The 17,362-nt window shown below is 31.3% G+C and overlaps 1 protein-coding gene across 3 annotated transcripts in view; it reads right to left on the reverse strand.

The window, feature by feature from the left end:
• Positions 1-17,362, reverse strand: part of GRIK2 (glutamate ionotropic receptor kainate type subunit 2) — an 805,940-nt gene that overhangs the window by 311,831 nt on the left and 476,747 nt on the right. For all 3 annotated transcript variants that reach the window (XM_074310214.1, XM_074310215.1, XM_074310216.1), the window contains exons 8-10: positions 9,932-10,075; positions 8,269-8,376; positions 19-132 (exon numbers count right to left, since the gene is read on the reverse strand). In XM_074310214.1, coding sequence (XP_074166315.1) covers positions 19-132; positions 8,269-8,376; positions 9,932-10,075 — 366 coding nt within the window. The remainder of the gene's footprint in view (positions 1-18; positions 133-8,268; positions 8,377-9,931; positions 10,076-17,362) is intronic.

Genomic DNA, 17,362 nt, shown 5'->3' on the forward strand with positions numbered 1-17,362 from the left:
GTGGATATAATTACTTACCAAAATGGTAGTAACAACCAAAGAGCGATTGGATAAAGAATCTGTAATGTTGGCAGGTTTTCCCTTCTGACTTTCTGTCATGTTCAGGCCGCTGGCTGGATCCCAAGTTCCAATCTATAAAAAAGCATATGTACTTTATCAATTGTCCATCAGGCACCTAGAAGAGCATACTGTTAGAGAAAAGTTAAGACTGCCAACACTTATTATTCACCTCTGCTACATTATCTGCTGTCGTTATATTAAAGTCTGCTTGTTTAAAGTATGATTCACTGCACTATGAAGTGTGTCTGTTGAAGTGTGACATTAAGGAACAAAATGATCCCCTGAATTTCTAGAGCCAGTAGAAGTACTTAAATTTCCATTCAAACTTTCATTCACCAAGATGATACTTTGGGAGTTAGACAGAAACTCATTAATAGTTTATATCCTTTACTGTAACTAAATATGTTCCAATCTCATTCTAGATACTTTATATAAGATATGAGACAAAATGAAAACAAAGGGAAGAATGTGGTTAGCTATATGATTGGGCTTTAAAATGACTTTAGAATGCCTTCCTTGTTTAATACCCCAGACAAAATACTAAACTGTCTCATTTTGAAAGGATCTTCAAGGAAGAGAAAATATTTTTTAATTCCTTAATCCTTTTGCCTACCTAATTCTATATAGTTTAAGCAATTTTTCTTGGGGTTACATTAGGAGGCCTATTCCACCTCTATATAATATGTATATAAACTCATTGTCTTTAGTCCTCCAAGCCTAATGTCTTTCAGACTTTACTGAGGGTACTTAGCCTCCTCCTAGTTACTCAGTTTCACAATCTTGGTATTACCCTCAATTCTTCATTTGGACTTATTCCATTTATTTAATCTGTTGCCAAGTTTTGTTTCTGCCTTCACATGTCTTTTATATATAGATAGATAGATAGATAGATAGATAGATAGATAGATAGATAGATATAGATTAGATATAGAGATAGAGATAGAGATAGAGATATATAGATATATAGATATAGATAGATATATAGATATATATAGATATATAGATATATAGATATAGATATAGATATAGATAGATATATAGATATATAGGTATATAGATATATATATAGATAGATAGATATATATTATATATAGATATAGATATATATTGCCTTATCTGTAATCACACAATTGCCACCTTAATTCAGGCCCTCCTTAGCACATGTCTGAATTACTGGTGGTATCCCTGCTCAAGTTTCTCCCCACTACAGTGTATTTTCCACTTAGCAATGAATAGGATTTTCAGATCTGACCAAGTCACCCTTCTACTCCATAAAAATTAGCAGCTTTCTATAGTTTCTTAGCTAGTTTCTTTCAAGACTCAGATTAAATCCCACTCTCTTCAAGAGATATTTCTTAGCTCTTTCCCTCCCCTATAACTAGTATGCCATCTATGCCATCTGAGAGTACTTCCTTATAGCATATGTACTACTTCCTCATAGAATATGTACACAATTATTTATATATATGTGTGTGTGTGTATTGTCTACTCCCATTAAAATATGAAATCCTTAAAGGAGGGGATTATGCTTATGCCTCTTTTTTTTTGTATCCTCAGGGCTTACTGAAAACAATGTCTATAAGTGCTTAATAATGACTGGTATGTCTGTCCTACATGCAGATTAAGAGGAATGAAAGTATTTATTATTATATAATAATAATGCCAACACAATGGCACCATGCCAACTAGTTACTAGCAATAATATGTGTAGTTGTTTATTATAGTTTTGAATTATTGACACCAAAACTGGAGAAAAATGATTGAAAAGAGTGCATGTGACATGAAAAAATTAAAATAATTTCTTCACTTCTCTACCTACCCTATCACCAAAGTTACATGCTTATTGGATAATTGTATAGTTTGTTTTCCACAATGGAGATTTTTTAAAAAGTAACTCTTCAATGCAAAAACAAACAAACACACAAACAAAAACAAAAACAAAACAAAATCAATACCTTCATGTACCTAAACTGTTACAACTAGAAGGAAACTTACATATCTCAAAGTCTAACCCTTCATTTTATTGATTAAAACAGAGAAGTTAAGTGACCTATGAAAAATCCTACAAATAACAAGTGAAAGGACATTTTATTTTCTTCCTCTATACTATTTCACTTGGTGATCTCAACACCTCTGATGGATTCAATTATCATCTTTATGCTGATGATTCTAAAATCTTTTTGTTGTTCAGTCATTTTTCAAATGTGTCCAACTCTTCATGACCTCATTTGTGGTTTTTCTGGCACAGATACTAACGTGGTTTGCTATTTCCTTCTCCAGTTCATTTTATAGATGAGGAAACTAAGGCAAACAGGATTAAGCGATTTACTGGGTGTACATCTATTAAGTGTCCGAGGCCAGATTTGTAATCAGGAAAATGAGTCTTCCTGACCCCAGGCTCAATGTTGGATCCACTGCACCACTAGCTGCAAATCTTCTTATCTATCTCTAATTATGCTAACTTCCAGCCTCACATCTTCCACTGTTTATTCGATATCTTAAACTGGAACTTACCTTTTCCCAAAAACTCTTCCTTCTTCCATTTTTCTTATTATTGTCAAGACCACTCAAGCTAACAGCCTAGGTCTCATTAACTTTTCACATTCTATCACTTCCTTTTACTCAATCTGTTTTCATGTTGTAAAGGCACACCAATTTTATGTTCATAACATCTATCCCTCTGGCTCTAGACACCACAATCTTCTTAGTGCAGGTCCTCTTTGGTTTATACCTGGAATCTTGCAATAGCCTACTGGCTTATCACTCTGCCACAATTCTTCCCCAACTCCAGTCCATCCTCCCTTTAACTGTCGAAGTGATCTTCCCAAAGTGTATAATTTTGTCATCCCTATTCAATAAAGTTACTCCCTATGACCTACAAAATAAAATAAAGTATCCTCTGTTTATAGTTCAAAGCTCTTCACAATCTGTCCCATCTTTTGCCATTCCAGAATTCTTACTCTTGACACCCCATTCTTCATGTATTTGGACACTGAACACCCTGGTTTTGTTTGTTTATTTGTTTTTTGTTTGTTTGTTTTACTGTCTTCCATCTTCTGGCATTTTCCCTGAATATCCCAACCCGAATGTCTAAAATTCTTTCCTTCCTTATTTCTACTTCCTGGTTTCCCTGGCTTCCTTCCAATTCTCAAGTAATTATTTTTAAAGTATCCTGTAAATAGCTTATTGCTTGTTTATATATAGTAATATTTTGTCTTCCCATTTTACTGTGAGTTCCTTTACAGCAGGATCTGTTTTTTTGCCCTTATTTGTATCCCCAATGCAATACATAGATACATAGGAGAAACTTAGTAACTGTTTAATAACTGATGGACTCACATTGCTTTTCTAGTCACTGTCCTCCTTCAAAATTTGGTTATCTATTCTTTCATAATTCTTCATAGACCAGTTTCTTAATTCAATTATTCACCTTTGTTACTTGCTCTTCAACCTTATTTATTCACTCTAAGCTCCAGGAATCTTTCTATGAATATGGGGACACATATGGAGTTACACTGAGAGCTAAGAGATTGATCAAGAGAATGGAAGAACACTGGCATTCTTATAAAGCTAAAGCTCTTATTTATGTCTGCTGATATTATAAGTGTTTACTTTTTTGTTTTATTTTGTTTTATAAAACAACACATCAATTTTATTTATTATAAATATTGAGGTTTAAAAGCACAGCTCTGATTACATCAGTCACAAACATGATGCAATCATTATAATCCTTCCCTATAGCAAAGCTGTCCATGACTATACAGAACACTATATAAAGTTTACTTAAATATGTATTTTTTTCTATTAAAGCTGTTGCAATAGTAAGAGTGAAATCATACAGTTAGAATTGTACAGAAATTCAAAGATTATCTCATCCAATTCCTACATTAACCATGAAACCTCTCAACAAATATTATTCAAACTCTACTTGAAAACCCTTTGTAATAGGGAACTTGGGAATTTCTGGAGGCAGCTCATTCCATTTTTAAACAGCCATCAATGTTAGGCAGTTATTCCTTCTATTGAGCTAAAATCTATAGAATCCTTCTGATAAGTCAAATAAGTGCCTTTCTACATATTTTAGAATAGTGATAATTAGCTTTTGGATTGGAATGAGGAATTGAAAAGATTAGAAGGATATTGATTTTGTACACTGTTCTTATACTTTATTTGTTCTTAATGTATACCTATGTAGGTCAGTGTTATCACTCCCATAAGAATATAAGCTCCTCAAGGGCAAGAACTAATTTACCTTCTTTTATGAACCCCCACATTTCTGAAGCACATAGAAAGAATTTAATAAATTTTTGTTAGTTGATTGATTCCTTGATTTACTTGAAGATGACAGCTCATTCTGAAAATATATTTTATTGAACATATTCTCCAGTTGCATAGTTCTAGGATAAAAGTACATTTTTAAGTAGCATTGAAACATTCTAATCTGTGAATTACATAGAGTTTTTTGGTAACATTGAAAACATTTTAATATATGGCATACATAGAATTATTGAGAGAGAATCATAATCCAATTTTGGAGCTAAGAAAACTGAGAGGAGAAGTCTTATCCAAAGTCCAGTCATAGAATTTCTTACTGCCAATATTGGAATTAGAATCCAGGGCTATAATTTTCATGAATAGATTAAACACAATCATTTTTATATACATGAAAAGTGTTAATATGTTCTCAACCTTTACTGAAAGAGTTGTTATTCGATGTTTGATAAATTAACCTAGATAAAAGTATCTATTTGATCTGATTATCTGTCATCATATAAGCAGTCCATTGAGAAACTTCAAAAGATGAAAGCCTGTAGTCACAGAAATTGCAGTCTGATAACATTCTATTAAAGGCTATTTCTTCAAGAAAGGAAGTTAAATGGAAATCAAAACCACTGCATTCAATTTGTGTTTAGCACAAATGTGATCATCATAAAACAGCCTTAGGAACTGCAAAGGTTTCGTGCTGCATATTCACTGAATGCTGGAAAATAAATTCCCTCAAGGGCAAAAGAAAATGCAATGGACATTGTCCAGACAATTTCATTTCTTTCCAATTATAATGAATATTAAAAGCCAACTTTTAACAACATTACAGTCCTCAGACAAGGAAGATTGTGTGGCATATAAAAGTGAACCAGCACAAATTAATTTCATAACATATTTAGTGATGCAAAATGAAAGAGTTTGGGCTCATCCCACTTAGTAGCTACTTCATCATTTTCTTAAACAAACAAGGCTTGTCAGACTTCAAATTGAAAATCAATGGCCAATATCTAGCATTTCTTTGATACAGAGAACCAAGAGAAAGTTACTAAAGGGAGTTTTGGTGTTGTGTGTTACAGGTAATAAGCTAAATGCAAATTCAAAACTCAAGAAAAAAAAATAGTATATTGGATTATCCATATATCATTCCAGAAATAATATGGGTCAATAATTCCTGATGTCAGATTATGATGTTAAAGTCTAAACTCAGCACTTTTGCTTTCCTGAATGATGAATAAAGTATAATTTTTAAATATGAAAGTCTTTTCCATTTTTTTGCTATTGTTCTTTTTCTATTTCATCTTTACATGCCCTCAGGATTACCCTAAATTGGATCTCTCATCAAATATTTTTTATCTTCTTAAAATTTTAAATGTATTTACTTATTTTAATACATTGCTTTATGAATTATATCGAGAGAGAAAAATCCGAACAAAAGGAGAAAACCATAAGGGGGAGGGGGGGGAATCAGAATAAAGGAAGTGAACACAGCATATGTTGATTTACATTCAAGTTCCATAGTTCTTTTTCTGGGTGCAGATGCATCTGTCCAAAGTCTATTGGGATTGCTTCAGACTACTGAATTACTAAGAAGAACCAAGTTTTTCACACTTGATCATTTCACATTCTTGCCATTACTATGTATAATGGTTCTGCTTGTTTCACCCAGCATCAATTTGTGGAACTCTTTCCAGGCCTTTCTAAAATCAGCTGGTTCATCATTTCATATAGAACCATAATATTATATTATTTTCATATACCGCAAATTGTTCAGTCACTCCCCAATTGATGGGATTCCTCTCCTTTTCCAATTTTTTGCTATCACAAAAAGAGCTACTCCAAACATTTTTGCATATGTGGGTTCTTTTCCCTTCTTTATGATTTCCTTGGGATAGAGTCCAAAAGAAAGTAAATAGGATTCCTCTTTTCCCTTCTACAGATATTTTTCAATCTGCCCTTTTGCCATTTCTATTTTTTACAGCTTTTTCAATAGAAATTTTCCTCTGGGGTCACTTTACAAAGTAATTTGAGAGGGAATTGGATATAATGTAATCAATCAGGATCCTAAATTTCTAGGAATAGTCCTAGACTCAAGAGTTAGTGATCCCCACTTCAGAAATGTACTACCACATGACAGGTTGCTTAATGACTCAGAAGAATCTGAAAGCTCCCTGGTTCTAGCAAAAGGCCCACTATTTGTTTTTAGTACATATATCCAAGATTTTGTCTTTCACATCTAGCCTCCCTCTCTGTGTTCTTTTCTCTGTCTATTAGACTATTTTCTCTTCTTCTGATATATTTCTTTAACTGGTTCTTTGAACCGCGTCTTATGTTGGATTCTTGACCCATAACCTCCTCTCATCTTGGGTTCCAATATGCAGTTGCTTTATCTCTCATAACTTCTTGTACATTTGTAAAGTAGTACCAATTGACATCTTCTTTTAGAATCAAAGGTCATGCAAAACTTTAATTCATGTTAAGAAAGAGGCTATGCATACACAGATTTTATTTATTCATTTCTGAAATTTGGGATGCAAACCCCTAGGATAGTTTGCAGAATAAATTTCCACCTTTCAACATACTATATTCCTATACAATATGTATATAAGCATTGCAGCTGTAGCTTAGTGGAATTTATATAAATACATATAATTTTAATGCACTGACTTCTGTTTTAAGCCTAAAGATTTAAAAAAAAAAAAAAAAAACCTCTGGGAGAGTCTCTATCCATAAACTCATAGTAATTACAAATAATTCAGTAATGACACCAAGAAAAATGAATGCAAAAAATATTATATACAAGTTGTTCATTATAGGTCCTGAATTTATATTACATCATGTGCAAGAATAGAAGCTTTTCTCTTACTTTACAAATTAATTATAGCACAACCCCTTCCCTTTTTTTGAGAATCCTGACCTATGGGTTTCATTAAACATGCAACTTCCAGTGAGCAACAAATTATTTTTACCAATACAACAAATATGTGATAAATGAAATATTTTCTTAAGGAGCTGTTTACCTGAAGACACTGAGAATTTAAGCAGCATGTTCATAGTCACAAAATTAGCATATATAAGAGGCAAAACTAGAACTCATCTTTTCTTGACAATAAGGCAAGTTTTCTCCGTTCCATACTGTCTCTCATAAAATAGCCATCTCACTCTAAAATAATATTTACTTCAATCAAAAATTCTCTTTACCTGTACACCTAAATATTTATTTTACCTATAATTTCCAGTGATTCTCTTAGGAAAATATTTTGCTGTGCCCTTTATAAATATAAGCAAAATTAAATTCAAATAATTTCAAGATAAACAAACATTTTGTTATCATTCCCAGTCCCTTCCTACAGTTTGCCTTTTTCTAAGACAGTGAAGTTATATCAAGAAAAGAAAGGGTTCAACTCCCTAATGAAATATTTTGTAGGCAGCCTGATATAGTATGTACATGAAAAGCATGTAATAAATTAACAAGAGCTTAACTATTTTGTTTTTGTTTAATATGATGCAGAGTTAAGAATAGGCTTTCTCCTTTATTTTTCTTACACAAGGTGGCAGATTTTCTACAAGCCTAAATGAATATAAACTATATATGAATACCTATAGGAAAGCAAGTCTTTTTAATTATAATGGTAATGAGATACTAAAACTAATCAACATGTTGTGCATCTCAATGTGATAGGATAAACATGTGGCACAAATAAAAATATTTAAATTGCCTAAAGGAACGCTTTACCCCATTCTCTAATTGTATTCCTATTCTCTAATTCAGTGATTATAAAGGGAAATTTGCTTTGTTGAGATATTCATTAAATTTAACTTCATTCATGAAAAGTAAAATACATCCCCATATTCAGTGAGATAAGAGGACATTCTTTTTATCAGGAAGGAAGAGTTGTTTTATGTTTTATGTCCTATTTCCAAGTAAGTTGAATGTCTCAATACCTTTTCCAGACCTTCCTCCTTCAGACTGATCACATCTAAATCAAAATCTGTCCTTAAGCCATTGGTTTTGTTGAAAGTTATTCTGCCTGTGAGGCCTTCCCAGTGGGCCTAGGAAGAAAAGAAAAAATAATGCCTATAATTAAGTAGAAGGTAAAGGGAGAACAAATTAATGTCTCACAAAAAGGGAAAACAAATACTTCAACTTTAAATAATTAACCTTTGGAATGATTTAAAGGAAAACAACAAAAATATTGTGTATTTTCTTCTGAGATGATCCAGACCTCTTTCTGATAATGCATGTGCATGACTGAAATAAGCTAGAAATAGGGACTAGACTTGTGTTTTTATTGATGCAGGGAATACTTTGTGAAGTAACTAAGAGATGACTCAATGACTTACCAGGCACTTGCCTCTATAATTCAGTTACTCAGAATACTGAGTGATTAAGTGATTTATTCAGAATTATATAACACCAGTATGTATGAGAAGTAGTAGAAACTAAGTTTTCTGGATTATAAGGCCAATTTCCTAAGACTGAAATGAATAAATATTACTTCTAAATTCATATTAGACTGAAATTACTCTGTTTACTGTGAAGAAAGTTACATCCAAGAAGATTTATATCAAAATTTCTGTGATAATTACATCTTCTTTGGGATAATCAGCTTTTTATATTGTTTGGCTTCACATTCAAAATTATAAAACTATAGGATTCAAAATGATTTAAAATTGAAGCGCATTTGCCAGTGGAAAGAGCCACGGAGCTAGGGATGTACGTGTTTGAAGGATGAAAATTCCATCTTCTCTACATGATCAAATCACTATATGACTAATGGCAAAAAGCTTCTTTTACTCAAAATAGAGTTGTTGAAATTAGTGAAATAAAATAAATACTCTTTGTTGAGTCTAGACTCTTTCACTGAACTGGAAAACAATGATAGGCGAGTAGCTCTACCTCTCTAAAACTTTATTTCCTCATATAACAAATGGGAGGGGGAATGGATGAAATGATCTCTAAGGTCCCCTTCTTGATTTAAACTTATGAAATAATTATAGCTTTTTAAAATTCATAGGTTATGTGTAAATTGTTCATATTGTTAAAAAATAATTGGATATTATGTCAGAAAACTACTGGGAAATAATATATAGACATTTCCATTATTGGAACTCATTAATGTAAATTATCACATCAGACATCAATTTAAGACCAAAAGAAATCATATTAACATGAAGAAATAATTTATGGATTTTAGTAACAAATTCTGAAAAAAAAAGTCATATGCATTTATAACTGCACAAATTTCAATAGGAAAAAATTAGAAACAGAAAAGCAATACCACAAAAAGACACACAATAAAGTTTTCATATTTTAGTTCTTTGTCTCTATCTAACCTGTCATAGAATTTGAGAAAGTTCATATAACCAAATATTCTATCTATTTAGTTAGCCCACCTTTACAATGGCATTGGAACCATTTTAAAAAGAAAATACCAAATGCTTTGAAAAGAAAGAGACAGAGAGACAGAGACAGAGAGAGAATTATACAGAAAAAGCCCTATGTGCTAGAAAACAAAAAACACAAGAAGTATATTATCTGTATTAATTCAGGTTGAGGACAAAAGAGACAAAACTATGCTTTTTTTTTTTTTTTAAATAGACATACCTCTTTAATTAGACTCATAAAGCGTGTCCCAAAGCGCCATGGCTTGTGCCGATTACATTGTAATGAACTGACAGTCATCTGTGGAAACTGTTGGACAGCAACTGACACCACATGGACAGCATCATACATTAGAGCTGCATCGGTCTGAAATTAAAATGAAATCAGTGCAGTGAAAATGATGTGGAAAATATGAATCAAGGTCTCAGAGAAATATATGGGGGAAGGTTGTATTTAAAGGAAGAAAACAATGTCATCATCTCAGTCGTTCTGTTGAATAAAATATTGTCAGGTGACTATACACACACACACATACACACACAGAGATAGACATATGTCTATTGTGCTTTTTTTTCTTTCTTAAGTGTGATCCTCAATTATAAAGTATCTTAGTGCCACTAATGAACTTTGGAAAACATGTTTTATATATAAATACTATGGTATATAGAAAAATGAAGAGAGATACACACACACATATATATATATATATGTATGTATATATGTATATATATACATACATTGACTAGACATGTTATTTCACTGGTATGAGAAACTCCCTGATTAAAAAAATTCCCTCTACCCATTCATTCCAGCATCTTTTCTTCATCTAACAATATTAGAAAGTTCATTAGATTGTTAAGAGGGTAAGTGACTTGCCTAGGATCATATAATCAGGAAATGTCAGAGACAGGAACAGAACACACAATTTCATTGTTTCAAGAAGTCTTTATTACAGTATGCTGCCATAGATAAAATAGATAGATATTTAGATAGACAAAGATTAGATAATAAAGATGCAAGAGGGTAAAGCAGATAGACTGATACACATTAAAAATTTGTTAAAATATTAAACTTTATAATTCATTTATACACATACTATAAGAGCAGGTAACAAATTGACCTATAATAACATTTTGATTTTTTAAATGTCTTCTAATTATTTTACTAACATACAAGTGGTATGCTTCTTTCATCTTAGATTTTTAGAAAGATCCAGTCCTAGAGTTAGACTGTGTTTTCAGGTCATTGGACAATTTACTAATCGCCTTTCAGAAAAGTAGCTTAATTCTCCTGACAATAATTTTCCCCTTAAACTTCCAAATGAATAAAAGATGACTTAAATTGCTTAACTAAAATGAACATTAATCCTCTCATGTCTGGATTCCCTTCAAATGAATAACCTCTTTAAGTATTGTATATGACAAAAAGTTGTGTCTAGTCTAAACAAACCAGAAGCTCACTGTGTTCTCAAGTGCTGTGTTAAGAATGTACTTACACTGTTTTTGACAGATAGATGCAAGCCCTAGCATCTGAGAAGAGGACCTTTTTGACACCACTGGTGGGAATGAACTTTGTTCCATCTGCTTAGTTTGTTTTAGAGGAAACAGAACTATTTCCCCTTCTCATCTATGTGATTAGTCAGCTGTGAAATGAGTTGCAAATAGATAGAACCCTGTAGATTACTGCATTTGCCACAATGCAATGTAATGGCAAATTAGCACAGATCAGATGTTTCACATATATGCATCCCACTGTGTTTTACAACATAAAATGCAGGTGTGCAAAACAAAGTTTACTTTTCATTACATGTTTCAGCATTTCACTAATATGGCTCAGATTTTTAATCAAAATAATAGATTTAATAAGAATAGTAGAAGTAGCTGGGGAATGAGAAGTCATCTTGTCCAATTCTCTAATTATACATGCGAGGAAAATGAAATTCAAATAAGTGAAGTTATTTGCCCAAAGTCTCCCAACTTGAAAACAGCAGAAAGAATGTAACTGCCCCACATTTTCTGTTGTCACGTGCAATGCTCTTGTCATCACACCCTCTATATTCTTTATGGTTTATACATATATGTGTGTGTGTGTGTGTGTGTATGTGTGCATGTGTGTGTGTAGTATTCTACTTGAAAAGCTACAAATGAACATACCACCTGAAAAATTATATTGATTATGAGATGTACTTATCATATGCACTTATTTTCTATACACAGCACTAAGTAATTTTTGACTGCTTTTTAAAAAACATTTAAAAACATTAAAAACTGACTAAATAGTGTGATTGTTTTGTTATATTGTAGACCTAAACAGAGATACATCTGTTTATCCTAGGTTAACATTCTGGTATCAACATTTCTATATATCTAACTTTATCAAAAAGTAAAAACTAAATCAAATAGTTAAAAATGAAATTCAGATTATTAGATGTATCTCTTCCTACAATCATAATGTAAAGTAGACTTACATTTAGAACTAATGAAATTTGCACTAGTTGCATAACAAGGAATGCCTTTTTTTCATCTAATAGTCTGCTTTCAGATCAGTGTTTTTAATGTAATTAATCATAATGTATAAACATTAAATAATGATTATGAATAGAATGTACTTAATAAAATTTCAAATTCTAAGACTGCTAGTTATCTAGCATTTATTAAATGGTTAATATGTCCCAAGCACTGTGCTAAGCATTGAGAACACAAAGAAAGGGGGAGAAACAGTCCCTATTCTCAAAGAGTTCTGAGAAAGACAACTATGTAGAAGCAAAATATATAAAGGATATATTAGGGATAGTTTCAGAGAGAAGGCAGTTAACATGAAAAAGGAAGTCTTCTTGAAGAAAGTTGAGATTATTTGAGATGTGAAAGAAACGAAGAGGTAAAATAGCCCAGGAATGGAGAAGATTCAGTAAAAAATGTTTAGAGCCAGCACATGAAGTATTATATGTGAAGAACATCAAAAAGATGAGTGTCACTGGATCAAAGAATATTGGAGAGGAATGAGGTATTAGAAAACTGGAAAGGATAAGAATTCAAAGAGCTTTAAAAGCCTTTGTATATTATTGTAATGAATAATTATCACTGTTTATGTCATTAGCAGACATTGTAATTTTAATGTAAATTTTATTTAAAACTTATTTCTCCTAATTGAATCATTTAATTCTAGATGACATATATAGCCAGTTACCCTTGCTTCTGAAGGAAGTAACAGGGGAGAACTGTCATTCATTTTATTAAGAGTAACCCTAGGCTTGAAATTCACCTATACTTTCCAAATATTAATGTTAACAGTGGTTAATATAAAATTTTAAGTTGACAAATTATAAGAAGACAACATTCTTACACATGTAAAAATCCTTTGGGGATTTTATTGTTATTAGTATCTATTTTCTCAAGTAAAATGTTAATTTCTATTTATCTGCAATAAATTATCCCACCTTTTCATTCTTTTGATACTCCTCGATATTAGTCTTCCTGACCCACTTGAAATTCATATGATCACAATTTGTAGGTGGAAGGGACCTCAGAAGCTATTCAGTCCAAATCCCTCATTTTACAGATATAAAAATGGAGACCCGGAGAAATTGTGAATTGCCTAAGTCCATACAACTAGTTAGTGTCTAAGGCATGATTTGAACTTAGCTGAGTGGTATTAATACTTCAGCCTTTTTCAACCAGGTCTGATTTTTAGTGAGTTTCAAGCCTAGAGTGACCCTTAATAAAATGAATGATAATTCTTCCCTGTTATTTCTTTAGAAGCAAAGCTTGATAGTATATTCAAATGTCTTAAAGTCACTCTGTTCAGGGAGAAATTACAGTCTGAGAAAATTTTACATTTTACCAGTGAACTGACTGTATGTTTTATCTAGAATTAAATTATTAAATTAGGGGGGAAATTAAATCACTAATATCTATTTTCAGCATCTCTCAAAATAATGTAGAAAATTATATTTTTCCCACAGTTCACACTGAATAAAATGAAAAAATCAAAGCACATGAGATTTCATATGTTTCACTATAGAAATATGTGTTGGATTTGGATACACAAGTTCTTCATAAGTGGGTTTTGATTTGTTTGTTTTTTTTATTTGAATAGTCAGGTAGTGATTTTCAAATTACATTCAACCTCCTGCATCACAGATTTTCTGAAAATATCTTGAAACTTTCTGTTTTAAAAAAAAAATCACAATGAAAACACCATTTGCTTAAATTATAGTGACTTTTTTTTTAATTATGGCAAATTATTTTTTTAATTATGGCAAAGACATTATTGTGAAAAATATACTACAACATTCCTATTGTTCACAAACACCACACTTTATTTCATGTTGCTGGTAAAGCTCAAAGTCAAAATTAGTTATAAAGTTGTATGTGTGTCTATATATTCGTTTATGTTGTTAACATTTATTTCTGCCTCACAAAGTTGTCATTAAACTATTTTTAAAAATTTACAAATGCCCTCTTAATAAATATTCATAGTACAATATTCATATTCATAGTTCAATAATTTTTCACACAAACCATATTTTGCATTTTAAGACCATCAATTCTCTGGCAGACGGAAAGTATCATGTTTCATTTTAGATCATTTGCACTCATGATTTAATATTGTATTGATCAGGTCACTCAAAGGTGTTTTTCATTATACAGTTCTTTTCATTGTAAAAATTGAAATTATAAAATTCATGAATATCAGTAAAGTATATGTACTTACTTTATGGCAAAGTATATTTACTCTATAATAAATATATGTATATATACTATATGTAATATATTTTTATTTGTAGTAGCATATGGGGAAATAATACAGACAGAAAATATGAACTACAGCATAATTAGGAAATATAATTTGAATATGGCATTATATAGAATATGGATAATTGTGATTAATAAGCAAATAATCAATGGAAGGGCAATTGGATGCCAGGATTTATTGTGACTTGTTAAATAGATATGTTCTTAAATTATTAGCCCTTCATTTTTCTTCTAAAGCACTCTTCATGGAAGAGGTATTTTTTTTATATAAAATTAAAGTGAATTTAACAAAGCATAAAATGAATTAGAGAAGAACTTTACTGTTTGTGTAAAAATCCTAGATAAATGACCAAATAGATAGATATAGAAAATAAGAGTATTAAAGAACAAATTTGAGAAAGGGTACACAAGATACTAGGAGGCAATAACAGTAAAAAGAAATTACATTTAAGGGCATAAGAATAGAAATGTTATGACAAATGTGAAAATGTATTTTAAAAATTTATACATGAATAACCTATATCAGATTACTTGCAGTCTTGGGGAGGGAGGAAAGAAGGAAAGGAAGGAAAAAAAAAAATTGGAACACAAAATCTTACCAAAAAATGAATGTTTAAAAAGACCTTTACATGTATTTAGAAAAATAAAATATTAATTAGAAAAAAAAAAACAAATAACTATTGAAAATTCTAACTAGCCCTCTATGTTTTGCACTACCATCAAATAAATTTTCCATTTTGGCTCTATCCCTTCAAAAAAAAAAAAAAAAGGAATAGAAATATTAATAGGGAAGGAGTAGCATGGGATTAAATAAAACTAAACTAAATTAAATTTTATTTTTAAGAATGATAATCCATAGAATTATAAAGGAATTAGATATTGATGGGAATCTGACAAGGGAAACTGAGGCTGGAAACCCCAAAAAGAATCATTTCCCATGTTATCGTGACCTAGAAGCCAGCCCAACCCCACCTATGTTAAGTACCACTAATTTACCTTTCTATAGAGTTCAGCAGACACCACCCAAGTTTTCTATAGAGCTGAACTGAAGCTAAGTAGTTAAGTACCCTTACTTAACTATCAATAGAACTGAATTCACCTTAAGTACCTCCACTTAAACTCTATACAATTTGAACTATCACTAATCAAACTTTCTATAGCCTTACTGAAGCCTGTTCAAACCCAATAGCTCTGTATTGTCTCAAATCATATATACCAGGATGGGGAGAATGGGCAGAAGAGCAGAACGGACAGAACTCTAATTCCATCTAAGAGTTCTGCTCCATTTGAGATCTCTTGATGATTTACAATAAACTTAAACTTCTACTTTTACTTATAATTTAGTAAATTCTTTTACTTCACCCGCGCCTTCTCTCATCAAAAGCCTGCACATCCCCAACAATATGACCATCAGTATTTATATCTTCCAGATGTGGGTAATTGGAACACAAAATCTTACCAAAAAATGAATGTTTAAAAAGACCTTTACATGTATTTAGAAAAATAAAATATTAATGAGAAAAAAGAAAACAAATAACTATTGAAAATTCTAACTAGCCCTCTATGTTTTGCACTACCTTTGATGGCTCTATCCCTTCAAAAAAAAAAAAAAAAAAAAAAGGAATAGAAATATTAATAGGGAAGGAGTAGCATGGGATTAAATAAAACTAAACTAAATTAAATTAAATACTTAACAGAGAAGAAATGTCTATTTGGAATTCAAAATGGATCTTAAGAATGGTCTAGTCCAACATTATCAATTAACTGTTAGGGAAACAAGAGAAGTAAAGTGATTTATTCTAAGACTAGGCATGGACATATGGCAAATTTTGGATTTCAGTTTAGCTCACATGGACAACAAATTCAGAATTCTTAAATTCCTGCTCCTACACTGATTAGTGGCTAATATTGATCTTTCAAACATGTAAACACTCCATTGGATCTGTAAACCCAGCCATAGGTATAGTCTTTCAGTCTTTCATTAGAAAAATCTCTCAAAGTCTTTCTATGCACGCAAACTAGTGCTTCAACATAGACTGATAAATGTCACTGATAAAATTTGAAATCTTATTTTAATTCTTGCTGACATGCAGCCTAGTTTATCTAATGCCTAGACCTGGGAGAGAGATGTTAATTTCCACAGCTGGGAGCTAGTACAACAGAAAGTGATCTAGACACTGAGTAAAATTTCATCTGCCTTAAGTTACCTCATGACTGATGAGGTGTCATAGTATTAAACAATCTAAATTTCAAAGAGAAAAAGTTAATATAGGATTAAACTAAATATTCTCTGTCTTTTGGTGCTCTATTACATGAATATGTACATTCTTGTGTTATAAATATATATATATAACTTGATTTGTGTTATATATGATTATATTATATTTAATACATTTATATATAAGCTTATAATGTTATAGGTAAATATGTTTCTAGATTTTTCTCCAAGAGAAAATAGTTACCACCCTCCTACTTCCAAGCATTCATAGTCTTGGAGGAAAGATGTCATATATATATAAATTGATAATGTACTATAAAATATAACATAAACTACTACAAAGTAATTGTAACAACAAACTTTTTTTTGCACATCTGCTGGGTGCTTCAAGGTACTGTGCTTAATGCTTCAATTCAAAGAGAGACAAGGGAAATAGGAGGGATGGGTGATGTTAAACAGTTTCAGACTTCAAGAAGCTTCTAGTCTGCTAGGACATAGGTGGAAACTACAATGAATACATAAATAAAGATAAAATGTATTAAGTTATACAAAACAGTTTCAAGAAAAAATAATAGGGGGGAGTCAGGGTGAAGAAATACAAAAGCAATAAGAGATAACATCTGGACCATGTTCTAAAGGAAACTAGGATTCCTTGAGTTTGAAGTGGACAGGAAATACCTT

This window comes from Sminthopsis crassicaudata, chromosome 4, assembly GCF_048593235.1.
Source record: "Sminthopsis crassicaudata isolate SCR6 chromosome 4, ASM4859323v1, whole genome shotgun sequence".
NCBI classification, from domain to species: Eukaryota; Metazoa; Chordata; class Mammalia; order Dasyuromorphia; family Dasyuridae; genus Sminthopsis; species Sminthopsis crassicaudata.